The sequence below is a fragment of the Drosophila rhopaloa genome, unplaced genomic scaffold, assembly GCF_018152115.1.
Source record: "Drosophila rhopaloa isolate 14029-0021.01 unplaced genomic scaffold, ASM1815211v1 contig_3, whole genome shotgun sequence".
NCBI lineage: Eukaryota > Metazoa > Arthropoda > Insecta > Diptera > Drosophilidae > Drosophila > Drosophila rhopaloa.
In genome coordinates, this window is record NW_025335123.1 from 17,281,179 (window position 1) to 17,307,982 (window position 26,804).

The following is a 26,804-nucleotide window of genomic DNA, read 5'->3' on the forward strand; positions in this document are numbered from 1 at the left end:
TGTATAATCGGTATCTTTAAGTCAATACCCCAGTTTTGGGCCTCCATTGGCAAAATTTATTCAAGTGCTGATTTTTCTGACCATTAAACAATTTTATTTAATCAACAACAACAAGAAAATAGTAATATTTGCAAACTGTTGCTCGTAAATTAAATTATTAAAAAAAAGCGTTTAAACTGTATTTGCCCTTTCTCTGTTCACTGAATAAATCAAACATACAGAATATTTACTCACTCGGCTAGCTTTATAATTGTTTACCAAATAAAAACCAGAAAAAAATAAAAGCTTAATGGTACATTGAGAATTAATGAATTTAAAATTCAGAAACTAAATTCAGATGAGGAGAAGTAAGAAAGAAGTTTTTTAAGGAGAAAACTCAAAAGTAATTAATGAAATAAAGGGGAAAAACAAAACAACTCTTTGCAATTTTACAATAAATCAGTTAATGAATTTATTTTATTTGTTTATTAAGAGTATTTGTGTTAAAAAAAGGATACAAAAAAGATAGTAAATGCACGAATACCAGACTCAAACAATTAAGAGGACAGGATGGCGAGGTAAATTCCAACTAAAGTGATGAGTGCAGAAGGCCGTTTTGACTGTCGGTCGGTGGCGTATACGCAATGTGAGAAATCAACAAAATGTCTTCTATTCCTGTGTTGCAGCTATTTTTATTCGTCTGTCAGTTATTTTCTTTCTCCTCCACCCTCCTCCTTTCTCCACCTTTTTCCCTCTTCATCTGCCGCTTTCTCCGCCCCGCAGAGCATCTGCTGTCTTCCTGGCTAATTTATATGTGCATATTAAATTAGTCGGGCGAGGCAAAAGTGTCGCGCTAGGCATTAGTTCACACCCCCACCCCACACTGCTTACCTCCATCCTAACACCTATACGACCCACACACATACACACACACTCACACACAGCTGCTTCAATCTGTTGGCTTTCATTATTTAATTGCCACTCTTGGCAAATTTCTTAGGCACACCAGGCGTATGCGCAATGCGGCTCGGAATAATCAAATTTTGATGGAAATCTAAATGCATCCGAGTGAAATGTTGCCAGTTTTCAGACTGCATCTATATATTTTCATACTTCTAAGTGATTTTATCAACCATAAATTTGTATTTAACTTTGGTTTTCATCTTAATATTTTTGTTGTGGTTTGTTCTTTTCTCTTTTGCAGCAACAATCGCTGAGCGACACCAGTGCCGCCAGCAGCGGCAAGGGCTCCAAATTCTTACTGCGTAAGCGTAAATCAAAGAAGACAACCGCAGCAACAGCAGCCACAACAACAGCAACAGCTGAGGCCGCAACAACGGCCAAAAAGGGTGGCAAAAAGGGTGAGTTTTTGGGAATTTGAAGGCCTTTCCAATTGCATCACAGATGGGGAAGGATTTCTTGAGAAAGAGACTTTTAATTATTAGGTATTTTATTAAGCAAATTATTTGAAAATTAAATATTAATAGAGATAATGCTTACAAATATTAAAACTTCATGCAGACTTCAAAAACTAATAAAATAGTAATTTTAAAGCATTAAAGTCGGTGAAACAAAAATATTAAATACCCCGAAGTTTAAATACCCTTGCAGCTTTTTCAAAAATGTAATATTCTTTATTTTGGTTTCGATGCTCTCGTTTTACTGATTTTTCCATCGTTACTATCTCTATACGGATGTATATTAAGAAACAATGAAGTTATAGTGTAATTTCCCTGAAATGTACCAATAATTACGACACAATTTGAACTAATTAACTTATATTTTATTTGCAGCTGTCACCCCTTCGCAGCCCTCGATCAAGTGCGTCCTGGTGGGCGATGGAGCTGTGGGCAAGACGAATCTGATCCTGTCGTATCTGGAGAACCGCTTCAATCCCGAACACATACCCACGGCCTCAGACATTTATAATGGTGAGTGGAGTAGGCAGTTTTATCCGTCGCGTTAACGGCGCCTTTCAACAGGTTTCCATTCCTGCTTTTTTTTCTCTCCTTATTTCGTTCTCGACCTTCACAGCCTTCGTTTCGATTAAAGGCGAGAATCAAGAATTCGGGTTGGATTGGGCTGGCTGCTCTCGGCACGTATATGAATTTTTCATTTTGTTGAAAACCAATTTGTGAAATCTTTACCGAGTTTTCCGCTCTTGCTTTTCCATGTGAAGGATGTGCCAATGGAGGACGCAAGTGGGCGAAAATTATTTGGATTCTGAATTTCTGTGGGAATTGTGGGGTTACAGTTTTTGGATACTGCTTCAGCTCCCTGGACCTCATTTGACTTTCACTACTTTGGCATTTGTCGAGTGTGTGTTTTGTGCTATTCACGAATTTTAATGAACGGAAAATTGAAATTTGCGGTTATTCAACAGAAGCACAAAATGTGAAAACTTGACTTTGTTTCGGGCTTGCTTTTTTTTGTTCCTCCTCTTGCCATAAGCAATTGATTGAATTATGCTTAGCCCTTGGCCCTCTTGCCTCTTGCCTCTTCCCTCTTAACCCTTAACCATCGTCTGTCTGGCACTCGAGACAGCCGGCAGCAGCCAGTTTAACCCCTCACCAGCCCCATGGGGCTGATTTTAATAAAATTTTGCATGAATTTGCACTTCTCTGCACGCTCGGTTTGGGGCCAACAATTTTGGTTGCCTGCTGCCACTCAGCCATTCGGTGTTCGTATGTGTGTAAGTGTGGAAAAAGGGAGTACGTCCTGGCCAAATTCGCCCTGCAGATAATCGTGGAATAATTCAACAGATTCAACTAGGTGTAGTACAGTGAATGGCAGGCGAATTTTCACCTTTTACCTGGTATTTTGTAAAGGTTTTTTTTTAATTATGATAAAAAAAGATAAAAAGGCTTTACAAAAGATTTTAGGTAAAATTACAGTTTCTGATATTTATTTTTATTTAACAGATAATTCTTTTATTATTGGTCAATAAAATATTATTTGTTGACAAATATTTGAATTGCATGAATTGTAAATAGAAGAAAAGCTTGAAAGGCTATTTTGCGTTGTAAATTAAAATTCTCATATTTGGTAGTCACTGTTTTTTGGTTGTTATCTAATACAAAATTGTTGTTCGACATTTTTGCATATCAGGAAAAAATATCCTAGACTCGTTCGTTGCTGTTTTCGTGTCCTGCTAATTGAAGCCCCTTTTTTTGAGGGGCAAAATGCTGGGATTGCAAGCTTTATTTTTTGTGTGTTTAGAGTGGGAGTCTTGTATGCGAAACATTTCATTCGCCTAAAATGCTTGGAATGTCACTTCCTCTTTATATTTTTTTTTTGGTTTGGCCAGGGGTCGCCAACACCAGCTGCTCGCCTCGATGTCCTTTTGTCCCGTTGTCGTTTGTTAAGAATGAAATTACGCATACGCCGCGTGTTCCCCCCCATAGTCAGCGAGGCTTTTAGAAACAATTTGAGGGGGTCTGTGAATACCAGTCATGGCTGGCTCTCAACTATGCCCGGCGCACATTCCGTGGAATCTGCAGTCCCTTTTCCAGCTTTTCCAGCTTTTCTAGCTTTTCCGTCGTTTTCCTGAATGTGCACTTGTGCTATGCTTTGGCATAGTTCGGCCATTAGGCATAAGTTTTGGAACTAATTAAGGCAGGAGGTTGGCTAATTGACTTGCTCTAAGTGCGTCAAATTGTTGCAATTTCCTTCTTTATTTTTTACCCCACTGCCCCCCTCTTAAGAAGACACAGGAAGTCGTAATTGTTAATTGCCTGAGTGATGGAGCTCCGGCCGCACCATATATATCCCTCAATCTGTGACAGATGGGAAAGGAGCACGGGACTCCGACTCAATTAGGTGTCAATAAGGTTGAGTCAGCAGGAAAGGCGGCGAAAAGGAAGCTGCCTTTCTGGCTCACAATTACACAATTGCTCACTTGCACACAAACACACGAGCACACACACATGTGGATTGGTTGTTCTTGAGTTGGTTGGTTGGGTTCCATCCTCAACCGCTAACGATGTTCGCCTTTTGTCCCGACCTTCGCCATTGTCTGGCTTTTCCTTACCCCCCTCCACCCTCAAGAGAATCGCTCGCCCTCACTTCGCTTCACTTCACTTCACTGTTTTTGTTCTCCTTCGCGTAAAGCGATTTTCAGCTGAGCTGGCAAACAATTTCCCTTTTGTGAAAAGCAAAGGGAATGCCATTGAATGCGCCTTGTGTATTCCGGCATTGATTTCCACTTTTACACTTTTTGGCAGCCGAAATAGCCAAGAAATACGGGCAACTAATAAAGCAACAATGAGGAGGTTCAAGGAAATTGCACAACGAAATGGGTGAAGTGATTGGAATATTTATTTTTATTTTAGCCAGCTGAAATGGGCCATCAGAAAATTGGGATATTTAAAAAGAGATTATAAAAAGATCAGCCTAGGGAAGAGTAGTTAGTGAAAGAAATCTAAGGAGTTTAAGGTCACTGGAAAATAGGCAGAAAAGTATTTAGCACAAAGGTTGTATTCAAACATTTAAGGAAACCACTCTTTTGAGAGAAAAATTCTTGGTTTTTCTCTCAAAAGAGTGAAGTCCGTGGGCCAGAAAATTCACCAAATGAAATGAGGTGAACGTTTTTTGTTAAGCTCCATTAAACCAAAAAAAAAAAGCGGGGGCGTTTTAGACCACAGATGAAGTCACATCAGCGTCAGGCCTTCGGTTTTTGGGGTGCCCTCAAATGTATTCATGAATTTCATGCGCTGCACAAATTAAATTTATTTTACATGAGCCCCAGAGCCACGGGTCTGGCGACCTTCGCTGCACCTGAAAGCTGAAACCTGCAACCTGCAACGAGCAACCGGCAGCCTGGTACTACGTGCTGCATGCGGCAGGCTGATTAAAAATCCCCGAGCAGGGCAGCCCGGCAACTTTATTTACGCAGGCCAAACAGTCGGAGGAGGCTGCATTGAATGAAAGGTTGCCATGATTAACTTTTAGATAGGACATGGACACACTCCGGGGCTGGCAGCGAACGCGAGGTCAAATCTGCTTGGCAGGGCGTGCAAAAACCAACCATGCCAAAGTCTCTGCACAGAGAAAACAATTAACAAGTCATATTAAATTGATAGATAGTAATTGGTCACCTATTGGTTTAATATACATGTGAAAATCATTTCATATCGTAACATTCAGCAGATGTTTTTTAGGGGTTATATTTATTCTTGAATATTTTATTAATTTACCCAGTGAGCTTTTCTATTTTCAAATACCAAATACTGAAATTATTATCGTTAGGCCACAGAAGACATTCATAATTTAATTAAAAGCCATTTGAAAATATTAAATATTTGAAAATTTGCTAAGAATATTAAATTATGGTTTCTTGAAGTCTTAATATAAAACCTAATGAAATGATAATTCATTAGAAAATATTTCCGAGTGTGGACTCCGCAAACATCGCAGCCCCTTCGTCACTCTCCTGAGCATCATTCAAATCATTTTCGCTTGCGCTTAAATATGAATGTTCTTTGCACACATGGGAGGTGGCAGAAAATGGGTGGAAAATGAGGAGTTTCCCTGCCAAGCGCTTTACTAATTCACTTGCCAGCGTTTCATTGTTGATGCTCCACGCCCACATTTTCATTTTCATGACGCTTTTCCAGTTTAGTTCAAGTTGTGGGCAAAATGGCATCAATGCAATGTTGGATGTAATTAAACAGTATCAGTAAGCAGCAAGCGATCCGCTCGGCAAACATTTATGTGCTGAAAAAACAAATATTAATTAACTGACGAAAAAGACTGCTGAAAAACCAAACTTGTAGGGTTTAGATTATTTTATATCGGTTTCCCTTTTTTATTTGCTATTAGTGTTTCTGGCTTTCGTTGAAAATTGAGGCTGCAAATTAGTTTACCACAATGAAGTTTATGATTTCTAGGATAACATAATAATAATGAGAAAAGCCACAAAAATCAATCATGATTTATTATATGCCTAAACAACAATGTAATGAATTTTGCTCGCAGTACACTTTTAGACAAGTCTTCAAGTGATTTTAATTGAAGATTTTTAACGACTTGAAATAACAAATAAATCTCTTTAAAAAAACACTTTGAAATGATAACTTTACAAATTTTAATAGCATAGATGGACAAATTTTTACAGCATACTTTTGGGGCGCAAGTCCGTTGAGATTTAATTTTGACATTAAAAAAGGCAAAATACTTTATAAAAAGTTTTCACATCATTTTGGTAACGAGTTTCGAGATTATCAGGGATATATAATTTAGGTAGTGCTTTTTATAACCAAGATTATAAAGCTAATGCAGCTTAGAAATGAAAATAGAGAGCCGAATGAATGGGCAAATTCTGGCATCTCCAATTTCCCAGCTTGTCTGTGTGTTGGCCTTTTATTTCTGTGTGATTGGAAGTGCCACCTGTCGTGCGTTTGTGTGAGTGTCCACGATAACTATCTGTAGCTGTGTGTGTGTGTGGGTGTTCTAGTGTGCCATGTGCTTTGTGCAATGCCAAAAATGTGCACCTGCGTGGAGGGGACAACAAAAGGATTGGTAAAGCATTTTAAATTAAATTAAATTCCGACAACAAAATGCAATCACATTGTGCAAAAGGGAAAGAGCTCAGAATGGGAGTAATTTACATATTTTGTAATTAAACAGAACCGAAATCAGGCCAAAGTGATGGGCCCACGCAGACACACAAATCAATTGATTGATTCGTTTGGCAAATTAAAGCAAATCAAAAGGAAAAATGTAGAAAATGGCACACCTTGGATTCCATTACAATGCCAAATAAGGTTTATTTTAAAGCAATGTGGACGTAATTTAATATATTTTACCTGCTTTGCAATATTAATTAATCGAAATAGGAAAAATATTTATAAATCTATATAAAAAATATTTTCAAAAATTTACTTTTATTTTTACTTTCATAATAATAACGAGATTTAAACAAAGATTTTATGACAGCATATGCTTTCTTTACTTTTAAAGTTTATAATATTCTTAAATTTTGTAATATATTTTTAATGGCCTTTTAGACTATATCAATGCTTTCTGGCGAAACGAGGATGCATTTAAATGAATTTTTTTTTTTCTCCACCCACAGCCGATGTCAATGTGAACGAGAGTCCGGTGCACCTGACGCTCTGTGATACCGCCGGCCAGGACACCTTGGATCCGCTGAGGGAGCTCTGCTATCCGGACAGCGACGTCTTCCTGCTCTGCTTCTCGGTGGTGAAGCCGGAATCGTTTCGGGCCATCAAGGCCAAGTGGGCGCCCAAGTTCGCCAAGACCAAGGCCGCCCTGATTTTGGTTGGCACCCAGGCCGATCTTCGCACCAGCCCCAATGTCCTTAACAAGCTGCAGGTGAGCCTTGATTTGAGCTGATTTATTAATGCCCCTGCTTTCTGCTTTCTGCTCCTTGCGGGGGCGGCCTTATCATTATTTATCTGGCTCCGATTCAAATATTTATGAAATTCTTATTTGATTTCATCTGCCCCGAAGCTAACGTTTCCTTATTTCCTTTTTTTGTTTGCCTGCAGACAAATGGCGAGAAAGCAATTTCATATGCAGACGCCTGGGATTTGGCAACAACAATTGGCGCAAAATACATTGAGACTTCGTCAGCCACACAGGTGAGTACAATCCATGGCCAAAGGGCGGGCAAAATGGTAAAAAAAATTGGGTGGAAGGGAGGACCTTATATTAATTAAAGCCAAAAGGCAGACAAGTCATTGCTCTGGGTCTCCGACTTCATTGCCGCTGTCTCGTGTAAACACTAGAAAAAATAAATTGAGGTCCCTTCGGTTAGAAATGTGTGTGGAATAAAATATACCACCTAAAAGAAATAAACTAAATATTCTTAAAGACAAGTTTAGTGGGGTAAATTAAATTTTTCCTGAAATTTAATTAACGCACAAATATATGAAACTTAGATGGCGGTTTTTTCTTCAATTACCTTTAATTAAATGATAAAAGCTATATATTAATGATCTGATTTTATTTAGAAAGCTATTGCGGTTTTTTCTATAAATTAAATTAAAACGTATCAGGGAAAAACTATAAGCTATAGGGTATTTGGTTAAAAAAGCCCCTAAAAAAAGGAATGCCTGGCTAAATTCTGCAGCCAAAAGGAGGCGTTCTCCTGCGGGAGGCAGCTCGTCGTGCTCCTGGTCGCTTTTTATCCTTTTGAGTCGCCTTGTCACATTGCATGAAAACACACACAGACACACAATAATCATAATTGTGCGGTTGAGAGTGATGGAGGAGGGGAGGAGGGGGGTTTTATATACATATATACGGCTGGGGAATGGGAATCTTCTTGTTTGCCCCAACACTTCCGACTGAATGCCGTCGCTCCTGTCAGCCGTGCATTGCACTCTGCGTGAATTTCCCCGAAGGTAGCAGCTTCTGCCACGCCCCCTTCGTCGCACCGCCCCCCAGCACCTCCAGTGTGAATCCACAAAAGAAGTCGACAGCGAAGATGAAGCGATTGCAACAAATTATAAAGCACTTGGCACCACCAACCAGATGATGATGAGGATAATAATAATAATAATGATGATGATGATGACGATGATGACGGTTGTCGACGATGATGGTGACAATTTGTTGTGCAAGTGCTTCGCTAGTTGCTGGAAAATAAGACATATATAACATCGCGATTAAGTTGCATTGCCGCCGGCGGGAAATCCTGTCCACATTTGTTGGAAAAACTTCAGGGATTTGATCTTTAGGGGCTCAGAAATAGATACGAAACAACTAGAGAATACAATTTGAATAAGGTGGTTAAAAATTAGTCGAAAATATATACCAATATTTGGATAACACAGAAATTGTTAGATAAATAATTGAAATACAGTTAATCAATTAATTAAAAGTACGATTTTTTTAATGCTACAAAGAGATTTAAATATGTGCTACATGAGACTGACAAACAATACAAATTTAGCCATCGCTATTGACTGTTTTGTTTTCGCAACCTAATTTGCTAATAATTAATAACTACAAAGTTTTGCTTGTTATCGAGTGCTACATTAAAACTACACAAAACAAAAATCAGTAAGTTATCCATACAAAAATCAGTAAATAAGGTAACTTTGCCATTTAACCAGCTATTAAATAAATGCGCCAACAGTTGGTTAATTATGAATACAATATTTAATTTGGCACATATCAACTGGACAATGGTAGTAATTAGTGTAGCAAAACGGGAAGTTTTTGTGGGGATTTATTGATTTAATTAAGCAGTGATTAATAACGTTATTATTTCGTTCGCAGGACAAAGTCAAGGATGTGTTCGACACAGCCATTTGGGAGGGCCTCGTGCCCACCACCCTGCCGCCCACGCCCTCGTTCTGGAGGAAGCTCTTCTGCCTGGCCTGAAATTCGAAAAACCAACTCAACTCAACACACGATTTATTATTTTTTTGGATAGCTATATATTAACTATTATTATTTATATTGAACATTTTTTTTATTTAGAGATTTTCGTTTAGCAGTGCTTGCACACAGACTGATCTACACATAAACTAAAATAATAAACTAAACAAAAAAATTAATGTATAATTCCTGAACGAATATGTTTGCATGATAGATTTTTGACTCGTAATCATGTTTGTGGTTTCTTTTACCATTTTTTGCTAAATTTGTAGTCTTAAACTATGTAAAACTGATTATATCGCCCAGACCCACAACTATGTTACATCATTCCATCCATTTTTAAGCATTACGTTTTAAGCAAATATTTCAAATATTGTATATCGAAGGCAGCATTAAATATAGATGCGAAAAAAATCAACCTAACGGTCTTGTTTAAACAGAATTTCCAAATAATTTGGCAGGCTAATGCCAAAAGCGCCGGTAAAAATAATAATAAATACCAAGCGCATTACGAGGGGTTGTGAGAGACTTTGGATTGGAGAGCAGAATCAACAAAAGCCACATTAGCGTTCCAGCGAAGTCTTGACGCTCGACTCCGCCAAATAAACACACCCACACCCAAGGACACACACAAACACACTTGCAAAAGCATCTGGAGGAAAAGGTTGAAGGAAAACTGGGGGCAAAACTTGTCAAGTTTGCATTTACCCCACAGTGGCTGTCATTTCGGGGTAAAATAAAAAGCTTATATCCCTGGGAATAATGGTCAAATGTTGGAACGTTACCTCGTTGAATGCGTTATAAAATGTTGAATCGGTTGGCATTCACAGCTGAAAAATTTCATTTCGCAAAAAACCCCTTATGAACAATGTGATTTTTAACCAAAAAGTCATAATTTTCCCTCAGTATTTTTACGATAGCAATGCAACTAATTGTGAAATAATGGAATGCCATACCTTGTTGAATTCGTAACAAAATTTCTAATCGAGTGGCGTTCACAGATTTTTTTGTAAAATTTTTGAGAAAAATCATGATGAAAACCTCACGAAATATGTAAAAAATGGGATTTTACCATTTTTCGCTCAAAAATATCAGTATTTTTACGATCACAATGCCAATAATTGTCCAATAATGGAATGTCATACCTTGTTGAACTCGTAGCAAAATTTCCAATCGAACTGCATTCACAGCTTTTTTTGCAAAATTTTCAAAAAAAAACATGGGGTTACCCCTTATGAAAAATGTCAATTGGATTTTTAATCATATTTTGATAAAAAATATCAGTATTTTTAGGATAGCATTGCAACTAATTGTCCAATTATGGAATGCCATACCTTGTTGAACTCGTTTAAAAATTTCCAAACGAGTTGCCTTCACAGCTTTTTTTTCTAAAAAAATCTTGACATGACTCTTTTTCAAGTAACTCAAAAGTATGCGATAATTTTGTTTAATGTTTAAAAATTAAAATTAGCAAAAACCACTGATAATGCACTGAAAGGAATAACAACAAACTTAAAGATTAGGGTTCCATAATGCCATAATTTTTTGTTAACTCTCTTGCGTTGTGAGCTGAGGCGGCGGCATGCAAGACAGAGCCCATCAAGTGTGTTTTGGTGATGCAGATGCCTTGATTGCCGCGCGGCATCAGCGCCAGACATTTTGCTGAAATAAAGGCAGAGCAAAAAGACGGTGGCCAAAAAGTGTAATATGCATTGTAACGAACCGCTACACTTGTTAATACAAATCAGGCTGGATGTTGTCTCGAGATACCAGCGCACGCGAAAAAATATATCCGGCTCTGGCTCTTCGGCTATGGGTGTGATGGTCTTGCTGTTACCTCGGAATGCCTTCCCTAATAATAACTAGATACTCGCGTGCATCACCAAACTGAAACCGGGTTAGAGAAACACACACATTAAATCATCACTTTATATTCCCTACTTTCCCATTTTGGCTGACTTCTCCTTTTCGCCTCCCTGGATGTTGTGGAGGTCCTGGTCTTGCCCACCCTACCAATGGTCGCTCATATCCTCAGCGCTTAACAGCCTGAGCGACCCCTTTAACAAGTGCTACTCTACATTATAAGACAACGCTAGCTGCGGCCACTTTTCACCTTAGCAAAACATTATAAAATTTTATTAACTGCTAGATATATAAACCATTTCTTAAATTAAACCGTAAAAAGACATGCATAAAATAAATAAATAAATATAAACAATAAATATATATATATATAAGTTAAAATATGGCAAATAATGGGTATGTAAGGCAATTAAAAAAACTTGTTGGTTGATGCTAACATGGTTAACTGAGGCATGGGGATCATATCACTCGAGAGAAAAATCTTCATATTTTATTTAATTTGTTTCTAATCCAATTTTGACTTTAACTTTATTTTCACCCTTTAAACTGAAGGATGCATCACGATATTCATAAACAGCTTTTAGTTCAATCTGAATTCAATCTAATTTACTTTACTTTTTTTCTGAGTGTAGCAATTTTTTTTGTTTCTCTATTTCTCCATATTCGTTTTTTTCTTTTAGGTTAGCATTATAGACTTTAAGTTATTTCTTTTGACTTTTCTTATAAGATTTTGTATAGATTTTCTTTTTAAAAACTCACCACACTTATGTCCATCCACCGACGAAAGCGCTTTCCTCGTTGACGATGGCTAAATAAGGTTGAATAAGGGAAACACACTCACAGAGACATATATATTTTTTAAATCAGGAATTAAATAAAAAGCGGAATGTACAGCCCGTGAAGACCTTCTGATGGCATCAGCACTACCTTCTCTGGGATATGAATAGGAATTTATCCCCAAACCACACTTTCACCGAACAAAATAAAATCAAATTTTTTCCTCTACTTTTGACGAACGAACACTTATTACATAACTTAAACCGAATTTTAAACCTAAACTTCCCGCTTATCCGTGGCGAGTACTCCGATAACCCTTCCGACCGGGATTTGGCCGAAACGGCGAGGATTTTCTTGGCCTAAGTATGGTCTTTCTAACTCCCCGAGAATTACTTTTAAAAGCACAGACCGTAGCCGCGACGTCGCATGCGCACTCCGAGCAAAGAGAAACTGATAAATCGGTTCGATCGAACCTGTGTTTAGTTCGCCTCGATTAAACGGCTCGATGGTCAGACGGCGCCTAGCTCACTTTTCTGGCTTATGAAATTTGGGGCTGACACACCGGATAATGGGGATGATTAAAGATGGAAATATGAATAGACACTTCGTTTCGCCCTTCCTTGTGCGCTGTTGTTCCGAGTTGAATATCTGGCGTGGAGGTTGCTCGCTCGTTATGTGAACTGCGCGGGCGCCCGTTCGTCTCGATCGAACTCGCCTTTATTTTACTTTGCGGCCTTCGAACATCAATCCAACGGTGGCCTATAAAACCCCCAAAAATAATCACCTGCCTATAAACTCGCTTGTTTTTCATCTCACCCTTTTTATGCGGCTCAAAGCCAAATTGTTTAACTCCTTCCCTTCGGCACTAAAGTGAGATCACTCGCGTGTACTTTCGAATTTTAATTTAGTCACTGCGAACTCTCGACTTCACTCTGCTGCTGCCAAACGGAAAAGAAAGAACACGCCGCCGGAAAAGTGGCGGTAACCCCAGATCGAATTCAGGGTGAAAGCGGAGACAGTTGACACTTGCCACTGTTGCTCTCTCGCGGCTATCCTACCGATATCTACTAGTCTCTTATCAACTCTAGTGGCAACGCAATACCTTCTCTCCAACATCCAACAGATGGCGCTAGAAAAGTATCTTTTTTTCCGAGCAAGCGCTACAAAAATACCCCCCATCAAGATCAGACTAGGGGCAAATACTCCAAGGCTGAGAACACCACAGCTTGCGAGGCTACTGTTTAATATCCTTTGCATGGAACCTGCCCACATCATGCCCCTGTAGGTCCTCGAGATCATAATAAGCTTGCCCAATCCTTTTCTTTACTCTTGCTTTCACGAAAGCTGGACCCAATTTCGCATTATAACCAGCTGCGAAATTGCTCTGTTTGAAGTTTCTTCGATAGACCTCTTGACCTTCCCTAAAAGATACTTCTCTTGACCGCAAATTATACCTATTCTCATTCTTTTCAAACTGTTTTTTCATCACCTCTAACGCTTTACTGCGGACAAGTTCTAGAGAATCTTCCTTTGAGAATGCCAACGATCTATCTTCGAGCAAATTGAGAGCTCTTAGCAACTTATACGTGGCACCAGTTGAAATGAAATGTTGTCCAAAAATCATATAGTAAGGTGAAGTCCCTAAACTTGAGTGAACTGCTGACCTGAGAGCACAGCAAATGCTGCTTAGCTGCTCATCCCAATCCTTTTGGTCGCTACGCACATACGATCGTATGGCAGCAATCACTGAACGATTTACCCGCTCTGACGCATTAGCTTGGGGCGAGTAAACAGCAGTGCGAGTATGAGATATCTGGTACTCTCTTAAGAGTTTCTGGAAGGCATCCGACTTAAATTGTGACCCATTATCTGAAATTACAGTCTCTGGGACACCAAAAGTATGGAATAGGTCTTGCTGCATATATTTAACTACTACGTCAGCTGTTAGTTTTTTCACTGCCTTCAGAAACACAAACTTGCTGTAGTGATCTAGCACAATAAATATTCCTATGTTTCCGCTCCTTGATCGGGGATACGGACCCAAAAAGTCGACGTATAATTTCTGAAAAGGCCTTGCAGACTCTGGAGCTTTTCCCATTGGTGGTCTTAATATACAATTTGGAGCCTTAGTCATTTTACATATCTCGCACGCCTGAATATACTCCTTCACGTCCTTCACCAGTCGTGGCCAATAGTAATACCTTCTTAGCCTCTCCAACGTTTTATGAACACCCCCATGTGAAGCTAAAGGATCATCATGTGCATTTTTGAGCACGTCGGGCACCAGTCCCATAGGAATCCACAGCTTCCAACAAAAATTATCGTGAATCGGATCCCCAGACAAGTGTTCCGTTTTTCTATATATAAATCCATCCGCTACTTTTAAATCGGGCAGACTGTTTCCGTTGGCTATAATTTTCTCGGCTAGATCGACATAGTCGGGATCGCTAAAGTGCTTGGATTCGAGATCAACCAATAATCCATGACTGGCATCTACGGCTGCTATCTCTTCTTCATTGACCCGGGACAAGGCGTCAGGAACTACATTGAGCTTACCGCTTCTATGCTCAATTTTAAAATTGAAACCCTGGAGTTTCAATGCCCACCGAGCAAGCCTAGAATGCAGATCTGTCTGCGACATTAGCCACTTGAGAGACGCGTGGTCCGTGATGACTGTGAAATCATGACCCTCAACATATGCCCGAAACCGTTTTATGCATATTATTGCAGCCAAACACTCTTTTTCGCTGACCGTGTAAGACTTCTGCGCTTTGTTCAATTTTTTCGAGACAAATGCTATCGGACATTCTTCGCCACTCTCCGATTTCTGCACTAAAACCCCTCCTACTCCGGAATTACTGGCATCGCAATGAATATAAAATGGCTGGCTAAAATCTGGGCTACGCAGAACTGGGGCCGAACACAGCATTTCCTTTAATTTCTTAAATGCTTCCTCACCTTCAGGAGTCATTATAAATTTCTGCCTGGGCTTCAAAAGATCCGTCAAGGGTGCTGACACGGCTGCAAAATTGCTGATGAATTTTCGGTACCACCCGACCATTCCAAGAAATCTTCTCAATGATTTTAGCGTCCTAGGCAATGGAAAATCCGTCATTGCCGATATTTTATCTGGGTCCGTCCGCACTACCCCTTCTCCTACAATGTGGCCCAAATACCTGACGCTTTTTACACAAAATTTGCTTTTCTCCACGTTCAACGTTAACCCAGCAGCCTTTATGTGGCTAGCAACGGAACTCAAAACGCTTAAATGACTCTCAAAACTATCTGAGACAATGAGCAAATCATCAAGATATACAAAAACTTCGTTAATGAGTTCAGCCGGTATCACCTTGTCCATTAATCTAGTCATCGTCTGGGAAGCGTTCGTAAGGCCGAAAGGCATGACTTTAAATTGGTATAGTGGCTTCCCCGGGATTGTAAAGGCAGTTTTATCGCGCGACGACGGATCTAAAGGGATTTGCCAATAGGCATCTTTGAGGTCGAGACTAGAAATGAAGTTAGCTTTGGGAAGACGACTAAGTATTGCATCTATTTGTGGTAAAGGATATGCGTCCCTTTTTGTAACGGCGTTCACTTTTCTACTATCAAGGCAAAGGCGCACCTTTCCTGGCTTCTGCACCAACACAACCGGCGAAGACCAAGGACTATCAGACTCCTCAATCACACCGAGCTTAATCATTCGGTTAACTTCTTCGTAGAGCAACTTCTCCACAGCTGGCGAAACCGGAAAGTGCCTTTGTTTTACGGGCTTGGCGTCTCCGACATCGATAGAGTGAGACAGAATGCTGGTTTTTCCTAATCCCAAATCCGCAAAAGAAGGAAATCTACCAACGACTGCTTGCAAATCGGCTTGTTGAGTACTAGACAGGATATGAGCATCACAGATAAGCTCATCGAAATTCATCTCGGGTGGCAAAAGCTCAAAAACGGTCCAGAAGTCTATTCCTAAATACAAATCCTGGCTCAATGAGGGAATAATATATAATTCTAACTCTTTAACCTTTCCTTCATACTGAACTGGTGTCTTAAAACGTCCTATGACCTTTTGCTTTTGACCGTCGGCTGTATTTGCTGTGGTTGCCACTCTCTTAAACGGTACTCTCTGTCTGAGAATTTGTTGGGCCAAACTCCCTCCCACGGCACTCATTAATGCACCTGTATCTAAAAGACCAAGTACAACTCTATCTAACATCCGAATCTCAGCGTACGGGCGTCTATCCTGATTCTTATATCTAATAGCATTAATAGCTTTGGCCGCTTGCCAAAAATCTCTAATTCTTCTCGCATTCCGAGAGATAGTTTTAACTGGGTTTGCTGTAAAATTTGATGATGATTTATTTTTCATTAGCTGTGGCCAAAAGGTTTGAGATCTCCCCTCTCCGCCTGACTCGGGTGCGCTTAAAGCTACTTCTGATTGACAACGGAATCCGCTGGCCTTTCTCGGAGAACACACGGCTGTTGCCGGGGTCGTGTGTTCAACCTCGGGTTTTTTTGACACCTTTGGCAAGCATCCTTGTAGGTATCAGCCAGGCCGCATCCAAAGCAAAATACCCTTTTTTTCATCTTGCATTGCTGATACCGATGACCCTCTTGCTTACAATTCCAGCACACCAACCCGAAAGCCTCTACCCGTGGTACCTGATTCGCTTCCGAAAATTCCGAAGCGTCCTCACAATCTTGTACTAACTCAGATACTTGCGTCCGATATGGAGCTGGCTTTTGGTAACCATAAGTACGCTTCACGTCCTCAAGAAAACCTTCCCTACGCCGACAAATATCCCTTAGCTTCTGCACAGATTCTATGTTGACATTCAAAAGCTCGTGCCTGATTTCCGGTCGTAAGTTTCTGCGAAGCGTTTCGATTAGATCCTTTTCTGGCATGGGTACTTCCAGGCAGTCCGTGATTTGCACAATGGCATCGTAGAACGAGTCGAAACTTTCCCTATCTTTCTGCTTTCTATCCCGTATTGACTCTCTCAGATCCACATCATTACGCGTATCTCGATACTGTTTGTGTAAAGCTTCCGTAAGCAAATCCCACCTTGAGCTATCCGATGTTTTATGAAAGCGCCAATAAAATTCGCGAGCCTTTCCCTCGAACAGTACACTGGCGTTGCCGCATAGCAAGTCAAACCTTGAATTAAGCGTTTGGCGTGTTAACGCCTCCACCCGATATAGAAACTTATCCACACTTAACCCTTCTTTGTCTCCATTAAACCGCAACTTCCAACTACTAATGATCTGTCCGACCTTATCGGGACGACTGCTCAAATCAGAGCTTGTAAAAGCTGAAATGGGCCTCTCCGGCATTTCGATCTCCCCCATATCCGACGGTGCTCTGAAATTATGGACTGCTTCTTGTCTTGACGGCTCTTGAATATGGGCAGATAAAGTTGCCTGAATTATTGGTGCCATCCGATCAGTTAATTGAATTAGCAGTTCATTTTGCATCGCTTTCAGCTGCTGCGCCACAATGATACTGATAGCCTCAGAGTCCGCTGCACTGGTTGCTTGTTTACTAGTTGATCCTTTTTGCTTACTGCTTTCTCCTTTGGGATGGCAACCAGGGCAACTGCCCTTAGCCTTTATTTGAATTTCTAAACAATCCTTGTGGAACTCGTGGCCGCATTTGGCACGGGCTACTTGGTCCGCCGACAACAATTTGTCGCAAATCACACATTTTGACGGCCCTGAAGCGTCTAAATCCATTATCTCTTAGCGACCTTTTATTTAAATTACCAAAACGAAGTAAAAATATGGTGATTCTACGCGTTACACCGAGCGAGAGTTTAAAACGACTCGAACCAAGGTACCAGGAATGAGAAAGATATAAATTCCTAGATATAAATACATGAAAATTTATCCAAGTTCCGATCCACCAGATCTACTTAGTTCAAACAAGTTTGATCAAACCGGTAGCTTGAGCATCAAACTTGGACTTAAAAATGTTGATTTTTTTCTTTAGGTTGTATGCTTTTTAAGTTCAACAGTTTAATAAATAATTTCTGATCTGAAGTTGTTCACTAGATACGATAAATAAAGACAAAGATAAATATATAAAAACAATAAAACAATAACGAAAATCAATATCAAAAGTCTGGCCAGCAAGCATAGCTAGTTGCTTGCAATAATAATGCACTTTTATACAACCAAAAGGTTTCGATCAGCACAAAAAGGAATTGGGAAAAAAAATTGGCGAGCATTGCTTATCGCTAATCAGCAGCGCGAAGAGTCCGCCGTGGTCAAACAAAATTCTGTCTGCGGTCCATGCGGCTGACACTTCTACTCTTCCGTTTATGTTGGGCATATGTCTTCCGCTATTATCCGTGGCCTGAGTGTCTCTTTTGAAAGATTAAAGCTCAGTGTGTCCTATGCGAATATTAACCGGAAACTATGTCCCATCTATGAAAATGGTCGTGCCCCTTTGTCTATGCATATCATCCGTGGTCAGCTGCTTCGCTTATGAAAGCAAATGCACCTGCTAGTCCTATGCGTTTGATGTGCTTGACTCGGGTTGCACTGTGTAGGGTATACACACGTCTGTATGCTTCCTACCTCGATGTTGTCGTCTGCGGTCGGCTAGGCAATTCAATCTGATCCCTCTTCTTTTCAACTTCTGTTCCGTTTTCCTATGCTTCCGAACAACTCCGAGTGGAAACCAACATATGTTTTTCTAGCAGCTGGGGCAACCTTGGGTAAATGACTGAACGTAAACACTGACTGGTATTAGCCCACCCCCTGACTGATAGAAAATTTTGAACAGCGATTATGTAATATGTGTGTGTGTGAGTCACTTATAATCCTATATGTGGCCAACACGTTAGGGCGCCAATCTTTTTATTATTATTATTTATTTTATAATTCATAACTGTAACGAACCGCTACACTTGTTAATACAAATCAGGCTGGATGTTGTCTCGAGATACCAGCGCACGCGAAAAAATATATCCGGCTCTGGCTCTTCGGCTATGGGTGTGATGGTCTTGCTGTTACCTCGGAATGCCTTCCCTAATAATAACTAGATACTCGCGTGCATCACCAAACTGAAACCGGGTTAGAGAAACACACACATTAAATCATCACTTTATATTCCCTACTTTCCCATTTTGGCTGACTTCTCCTTTTCGCCTCCCTGGATGTTGTGGAGGTCCTGGTCTTGCCCACCCTACCAATGGTCGCTCATATCCTCAGCGCTTAACAGCCTGAGCGACCCCTTTAACAAGTGCTACTCTACATTATAAGACAACGCTAGCTGCGGCCACTTTTCACCTTAGCAAAACATTATAAAATTTTATTAACTGCTAGATATATAAACCATTTCTTAAATTAAACCGTAAAAAGACATGCATAAAATAAATAAATAAATATAAACAATAAATATATATATATATAAGTTAAAATATGGCAAATAATGGGTATGTAAGGCAATTAAAAAAACTTGTTGGTTGATGCTAACATGGTTAACTGAGGCATGGGGATCATATCACTCGAGAGAAAAATCTTCATATTTTATTTAATTTGTTTCTAATCCAATTTTGACTTTAACTTTATTTTCACCCTTTAAACTGAAGGATGCATCACGATATTCATAAACAGCTTTTAGTTCAATCTGAATTCAATCTAATTTACTTTACTTTTTTTCTGAGTGTAGCAATTTTTTTTGTTTCTCTATTTCTCCATATTCGTTTTTTTCTTTTAGGTTAGCATTATAGACTTTAAGTTATTTCTTTTGACTTTTCTTATAAGATTTTGTATAGATTTTCTTTTTAAAAACTCACCACACTTATGTCCATCCACCGACGAAAGCGCTTTCCTCGTTGACGATGGCTAAATAAGGTTGAATAAGGGAAACACACTCACAGAGACATATATATTTTTTAAATCAGGAATTAAATAAAAAGCGGAATGTACAGCCCGTGAAGACCTTCTGATGGCATCAGCACTACCTTCTCTGGGATATGAATAGGAATTTATCCCCAAACCACACTTTCACCGAACAAAATAAAATCAAATTTTTTTTCTCTACTTTTGACGAACGAACACTTATTACATAACTTAAACCGAATTTTAAACCTAAACTTCCCGCTTATCCGTGGCGAGTACTCCGATAACCCTTCCGACCGGGATTTGGCCGAAACGGCGAGGATTTTCTTGGCCTAAGTATGGTCTTTCTAACTCCCCGAGAATTACTTTTAAAAGCACAGACCGTAGCCGCGACGTCGCATGCGCACTCCGAGCAAAGAGAAACTGATAAATCGGTTCGATCGAACCTGTGTTTAGTTCGCCTCGATTAAACGGCTCGATGGTCAGACGGCGCCTAGCTCACTTTTCTGGCTTATGAAATTTGGGGCTGACACACCGGATAATGGGGATGATTAAAGATGGAAATATGAATAGACACTTCGTTTCGCCCTTCCTTGTGCGCTGTTGTTCCGAGTTGAATATCTGGCGTGGAGGTTGCTCGCTCGTTATGTGAACTGCGCGGGCGCCCGTTCGTCTCGATCGAACTCGCCTTTATTTTACTTTGCGGCCTTCGAACATCAATCCAACGGTGGCCTATAAAACCCCCAAAAATAATCACCTGCCTATAAACTCGCTTGTTTTTCATCTCACCCTTTTATGCGGCTCAAAGCCAAATTGTTTAACTCCTTCCCTTCGGCACTAAAGTGAGATCACTCGCGTGTACTTTCGAATTTTAATTTAGTCACTGCGAACTCTCGACTTCACTCTGCTGCTGCCAAACGGAAAAGAAAGAACACGCCGCCGGAAAAGTGGCGGTAACCCCAGATCGAATTCAGGGTGAAAGCGGAGACAGTTGACACTTGCCACTGTTGCTCTCTCGCGGCTATCCTACCGATATCTACTAGTCTCTTATCAACTCTAGTGGCAACGCAATACCTTCTCTCCAACATCCAACAGATGGCGCTAGAAAAGTATCTTTTTTTCCGAGCAAGCGCTACAGCATGGCGCGAGGGAGGGTTGAAAAGGGTTAAAAATACCAAGTAGAAGCAGCGGTAATAAGAAAACTGAACCGAACTGACAGGCGAGTGCAGTGTAAACATTTTCACATTGTCTGGCCAAATCTGGCAAGCAAACAGTTAATGCGCCTGTCGACAGCAGCAACAGCAACCGCCACATGCAGCAAGTCCCCGCAGCAACATACAATGTTGCCCCCGGCAACATGCAACAGTTTTTGCGTAGGCGGTCATGAAACTAGAGATTCGACAAGACGTCATTGCAGAGGCATTTACAACAATAATAAAAAAAAAATTATAATAAATCAATAGCAGGGACGGAGGAAACTTGACCATGTCATGTTCGAAAATTTATGGCTACTTACAAGCACAAGCAATAAATACACAATTTATTAGACAAATATTTTGGGGGCATGAAATTACGTATACGTATGGCCCTGCTAATGATACATATCTCGAGTTGACCGAGTGTGTGTTTGCCCTGTCCAGATGTCACTTCATTTTGAGGGCGTCTTATGAAATATTGAGCAGATCACAAGACCTTCGGGCATGTCAATCGATTTGGGCCAAATTTCGTCCCACTTTCGATTAGCCCTGGGGCGGCAAAACCAAAATTCAATTCAAGTTTCATAATGAAAAATGTGTCTGTGAAACTGTTGAATAGGTTTTTCTCCCCTTTTTTTTCGTATTATTTTTTCGTTTCTTTGTTTGGTACGTGCCAATAAAAATTCGACTGGAGTCGAGGCACGCGGCTATTTATGTGGGTCATTCACGCGCACGGGATGTGGACCGCATCCGTAGTCCTTGTGCCTTAACGTGTGTGTGTAATTTACTTAGGAATAGATACAGATATGCCCACGGATACAGATACGGCCACGGATACATGTGGCACAGATACGCGGCAGCCAGACACGCCACTTGAACCCCGATTGCGCCCGGTGGCGGTCGCTGGGTCGCTTGGTCGGCAGGTCTGCAGGTCTTCAGCCACAAGGTGATATCCTGTAAGGAATGATGCACTCGGGCAGGGCTAATCGTTTCACATGTACAGTTTTGTTAAAATTTATTTCAGGTTGAAATTGATTTTTGCAAATAGGTTTGCATACCAAGCAAAAAAGAAACATTTACAAGTCGAAAATTCGCTCAAATTCCTGATTTAGGTTTTTCAACAAAAGTCCATATTTTCCACCCAAAGATCATTAATTAATGAAGAGAGAGGGTTGGCCAAATATAGAATGTCATACATTTTTAAACTCTTAACAAGATCTCCAATTGATTGGCATTCAAAGCGCGAAAAATTGATATTTTTGACCCTTGTCAAAAATGAGAAAATTAAAAGAAAAAAATTATTCTTCTATTATTTTATTATCTAACCAAATAATAATATTCAAATTTCAAAGGTATTTTAGCAGTCCTTAATCCCGACTCTCAACATTCTTTGCTGTTTCCAAACAGCCATTGTTCCCCTTGGTAAGTTGAGAGCTCTTGCGATGGGGCTAAAACTTATAATCATGGCATCATCAACAAAATTATCGTTTTGCCACAGACAGCACACATGTGTGGAGTGGAGGTCCTGCACAGATACACTCGCCATTTAAGAGCATAAAAGCGAAACGTGCTCGAAATGTGAATTACTCGCGCCCCAAAACCCACACACACACACACACACACACGCACACAGACACTCCTACACACACACTGTTGCACTTGAAGTGCCTGAGTGTATGTGCGAGTTGATTTTGCTCTTTGGCTCCATTTTGGTTCATAACTTTAACTATTTTACACGAACCCAAGGAACATTTACTCGACTTTTTCCATTGTTTCCCCTCTTTGTTTTTCTTTGCCTTTATTTAGTCGCTTTAGTGCCTGCTTTCTTTTCGGTCTGAAGAAATGTGTGGATGGGGGCTGAGTTTGTGGATCTGGCACCTTCAATATCTTACCATTTTTTTTTTCTTGGCAAATTAACAAGACAGCAGGAGAGTGTGGGAAAGGCATCAGCAGCAGTTTGAGCTTCCCTTTTAAACATTGATTTCCTGGCACCTAGGTACATGGCTTATGTGAACACAGCGAAAAATTAAAAGTATTTTATGTATAAGTTATTACAATATTTTGGAGCAACTAATGTCTTTGAAATTTTATGATAGTTCTAAAATAACGATTTCAACGATTTTTAACAAATATTTGCAAAACCCTTTGGGATACAAAATAGAAAAATATGCCATAACACTAGGGAGGACTTAAAAACTTTGAAAATTAAAAAAGGACATTCCCTAATTTAATGTTTCCCAGTGACTATCTTGCTAAAAATAAACTTTTCTTCCAGTGTACATATACATATATGTATATGTGTAATTGAAGCATCGAAGAAATCGCAATTCGCACGGACGCATTTCCTCGCAAAAGCAAACAACAAATAGAGATATATAAAAAAGAGAAAGAGGCGGATATAGGGTGGTGAAAGAGAGGTGAGAAATGGGCGGGAAAGAGAAGACTGCTCCATTCAGCGGCTGCGAGTGGCGAAAACCTTTTTGGCGCTAATTGCAATTACACGAAATATTATTTGCACACATTTGCAGTCAAAGCCGCAATCAGTGTGACAGAGAGGGCGCGAGTGCCAGAGGGAGATGGCTATAGGCGGGCGCTGTAAGAACAAGCTAACAGTTTAATCAGTTGAATGAACGCGAAATCCCAAGACCCAAATGAAGGCCAATCGGCCTTAATAATCACATGAGTGCTGTTAAAGGTAATGTTAAAGTTTACTTTAAGGATATTACAAAAAAACTGTTTTCCAACTTAAACTCACATATTTTAAATCCTAATTTACTAGGATTTCGAATTAAGATATGTAATAATAATATGCAAAAAGCTCAACACTTTAAATATTCATGTTCAACAGGAGCTACTGAACTGCCTACCTTAACTAATTTTATTTATGAAGGTCCTATTTTTCCAACTCGTAACTGACCTACAAAATGCATAAATAGGCAAAAGGACAACAATGGCTGAATCCGTAATGGAATCTGAAACCATCACAGGATTGTTTGCCAGCCTCATCCAGTTATTTGCTTATCCAAGTCAGCACCTGATACCCCCTTTCCCATTCCCCAATCCCCCATCCCTGTCAATTCCAGTTGCAGTTGCCATTCACAATTGTCTGGCTTGTCGGCCGATAAGCCCACTCCGTGGCACTTTGGCCTATACCCCCACCCACTTCAACCCCTTTTGCCCCCAACTAAACCCCTTTTGCCCCCCAAACTAAACCCCTTTTCAGCCCCCTTTAACGCCCCGCCTGCGTGCAATAAATCAAACATCAAAGCGATGAGCCAACTTGAAATGGACTGCAAATTTATGCAGCGACAGCTCTCAGTGCCCGATCCCAAAACCCGATCCCCATTTCAATGACAGATGGCGGAACAACAGGAGTAAACAAATCAAATACTGGCACACCCTGGTATTTATAAGTTCAAGCGTTGCAGAAAACAGCTTTAAACAAATTACGAATTTAAATATCAAAGGAGTAGCTGTTGAAAACATAGGATATTTCACTGACATAAATAAATGTTATTTTGGGACTAGTATTCGCCTAAAATTGCAGAATCAAATATATAAGCGCATGGAACATAGACAGTAAAAGAAATTCAAGAACTGACATACCCTGGAACTCATTTTAAATATTTACAAAAAATTGAAAATTATTTCACAATTGAAAAGTAAAATGTAAATGAAGCAATAAGGCGGTTTTTAACGGCTTATAATATTTTTATTTAAGAACTTAGTATGTGCCTTTACAATGTATTTTATAGTCTTCTCCACCAGACTAACTAAGTATCATATTTTAAACGGAGTATCACATAATCCAGAGATGTCAATTTTTCATATGCAAATGAGTTTTTTCATTATAATCTCACCTCTACCTGTTTAGTTTATTTGCGCCTGCATACGATTTACATGCATGCGATAAAGTTGATTAAATGCAAAGTGGCAAACGGAATTTCATTTCCATTTTTCCTTCCCCCGGCGCCAGAAAATATTGAAAAACTTGAGGGAAAAGAAAAAAAACAAACTGAGGGATTCGCAAAAACAAACACAGTGGAGAAAAGTCAAGGAGAAAAAGACCAACACTGAAGATTTTAGAGTTAACTTGTTACTTACTATGTAAAAAGTTATTTTTATTTATTTCGATCAAAAGTTGTTTTATTTACTTCTTCTATTGTTACCTTTTTTAAAAGACACACTGTTACTTCGATGTTAAAATATAAGATTTATCAAAATAGTTTCTTATCTAAAAGAGAGAAAGTTCTTGGACTTTTCCTCCAGTGCAGATGGTCAGCAGGACATATTGAAAAAGTTATGAAACGGAAATGAAACGGAAGCTGACAATATTCTGCAACGACGATGATGGTGACTCAGCAGCCGAGCATTTGTGCACTCGACTTTGATCATAGGACAACTGGCCACCTTTCCATTGGTGACTAGTTAACATCGTTGGCAGCTGCTTAATTGGCCTGGAATTTAGCGTTTATCGACAACTGTTTTTTGCCGGCCTCTTTCTGCTTAACTGAAAACAAATAAAAGGCATTGAAGGGCGGAATTGGCGAGTCAGAGGGATTTGCCATGGCCGACAATAAGCACCAAATGCTCTACCAAGGTCAGGATCCTGGCCAGGATCTGCAGGCACAGCGACCTTTGTCCCTGACGCCCTCGGAACCGCCCACATACGACGATGCCATGGCAGTGCCCTCCATTCTGACCAACTTGGGCTACTCCGCCGATCGTCGGAGAACCTTCTTCCCGGAACCGCAACAGCTGAGGCTTTGTCTGGAGGAGGTGCCCTATGTGGAGGATGGCTATGAGATGCCACAATTGGAGGATTCCCCAGGAGAAGAGGAGATCAGTAGGGTGATGACATCGCCTCAGGTGCGACGTGAGTTTGGTAGTTCCCATACTATTGAGTTTCCTGACTTCATTTTGTATTTTTTACCAGATTTCTTCGCCCTAGCCCCTCAACCCAAATTGGGCTCCCAGGCGGTGGACATCGTGTGCCCAGCTTGTGGTGAACGGGGAACGACTCGCTTGAGGAGGTCACCACATGCTCGTACCAACATCTGGGCCCTCTGGCTATGCACTTTTGGGTGAGTAGAGTATTTTAATTAATTTAGCTGAAAGCATCGTTTGGTAAATTGGTTGTGATGGTCAAGTTAACAAGTTAAATAAATTTATATATATTTAATTGGCTACACGGACAGGAATCTCAGTTAAATAAATAAGAATGTAAAAACATTAAAACCATTTAATAACAAATAATCGACTACTTGAGGGGTTTAATCAATAACTGTTTTAGAAAGCCCTTTAAAATTCTAACTTATTTTAAAACACATTTAATGAAAACATGCATTTAATTTTGCGGCAGTAAACTGTTATGTTGTGTAATATCTTAACATACCTTTATCGACAATTAAATAACTGAATCACTACCAACTATATTAAATACTTAAACTTAAAATGAATATATAATACTATAACCTATATCGTTGCAATTAATTTCTATATAGTGTATAAGAATTTCTTGTATAATACTTTATTCAATTTTTAAACAACTTGAAAGCTACAGCCAACTAAATTAAATACTTAAACCAAAACTACATATATTTACTAAATTTAAACTGAAGTTAGATTTGATTTGGATTACTTAATCGTAACCACTTATCCCTTTATAGTTGGTGCTGCTGTGCCTGCTTTTGTCCATATTTTTGGAATGGCTGCCGGTCGACGAATCATTACTGCTCCGCCTGCGAGATCTTCCTGGGCGCACAATATCCTGCGGGCGGATGGCGGCGGTAG

General features: G+C 39.9%; 2 protein-coding genes and 1 long non-coding RNA gene across 4 annotated transcripts in view; 2 read left to right on the plus strand and 1 right to left on the minus strand.

Moving 5' to 3' along the window:
• Window positions 1-9,739, plus strand: part of LOC108051121 — a 54,469-nt gene extending 44,730 nt beyond the window's left edge. For both annotated transcript variants that reach the window (XM_017133099.2, XM_017133100.2), the window contains 5 exons: window positions 1,184-1,340; window positions 1,773-1,910; window positions 7,055-7,314; window positions 7,491-7,583; window positions 9,229-9,739. In XM_017133099.2, coding sequence (XP_016988588.1) covers window positions 1,184-1,340; window positions 1,773-1,910; window positions 7,055-7,314; window positions 7,491-7,583; window positions 9,229-9,333 — 753 coding nt within the window. In that variant the 3' untranslated portion in view covers window positions 9,334-9,739. The remainder of the gene's footprint in view (window positions 1-1,183; window positions 1,341-1,772; window positions 1,911-7,054; window positions 7,315-7,490; window positions 7,584-9,228) is intronic.
• A 2,213-nt stretch (window positions 9,740-11,952) lies between these two features.
• LOC123037982 lies at window positions 11,953-13,139 on the minus strand. The gene is made up of 2 exons (XR_006417704.1): window positions 12,787-13,139; window positions 11,953-12,729 (listed from the first exon to the last, which is right to left on the minus strand). It is a non-coding gene; the product is annotated as an uncharacterized LOC123037982 (long non-coding RNA).
• A 12,438-nt stretch (window positions 13,140-25,577) lies between these two features.
• LOC108045179 lies at window positions 25,578-26,804 on the plus strand. The gene is made up of 3 exons (XM_017124406.1): window positions 25,578-25,887; window positions 25,948-26,095; window positions 26,681-26,804. Exons 1-3 carry the CDS (start codon window positions 25,578-25,580, stop codon window positions 26,802-26,804), a joined length of 582 nt encoding a protein of 193 aa, XP_016979895.1.

Excerpts from the sequence above, each read along its gene's own strand:
- LOC108045179 (XM_017124406.1), top strand. The coding sequence starts at position 25,578 with ATGGCCGACAATAAGCACCAAATGCTCTACCAAGGTCAGGATCCTGGC. Across the intron at positions 25,888-25,947 it reads GACATCGCCTCAGGTGCGAC|ATTTCTTCGCCCTAGCCCCT; the intron begins GTGAGTTTGGTA and ends ATTTTTTACCAG. Across the intron at positions 26,096-26,680 it reads CTCTGGCTATGCACTTTTGG|TTGGTGCTGCTGTGCCTGCT; the intron begins GTGAGTAGAGTA and ends ATCCCTTTATAG.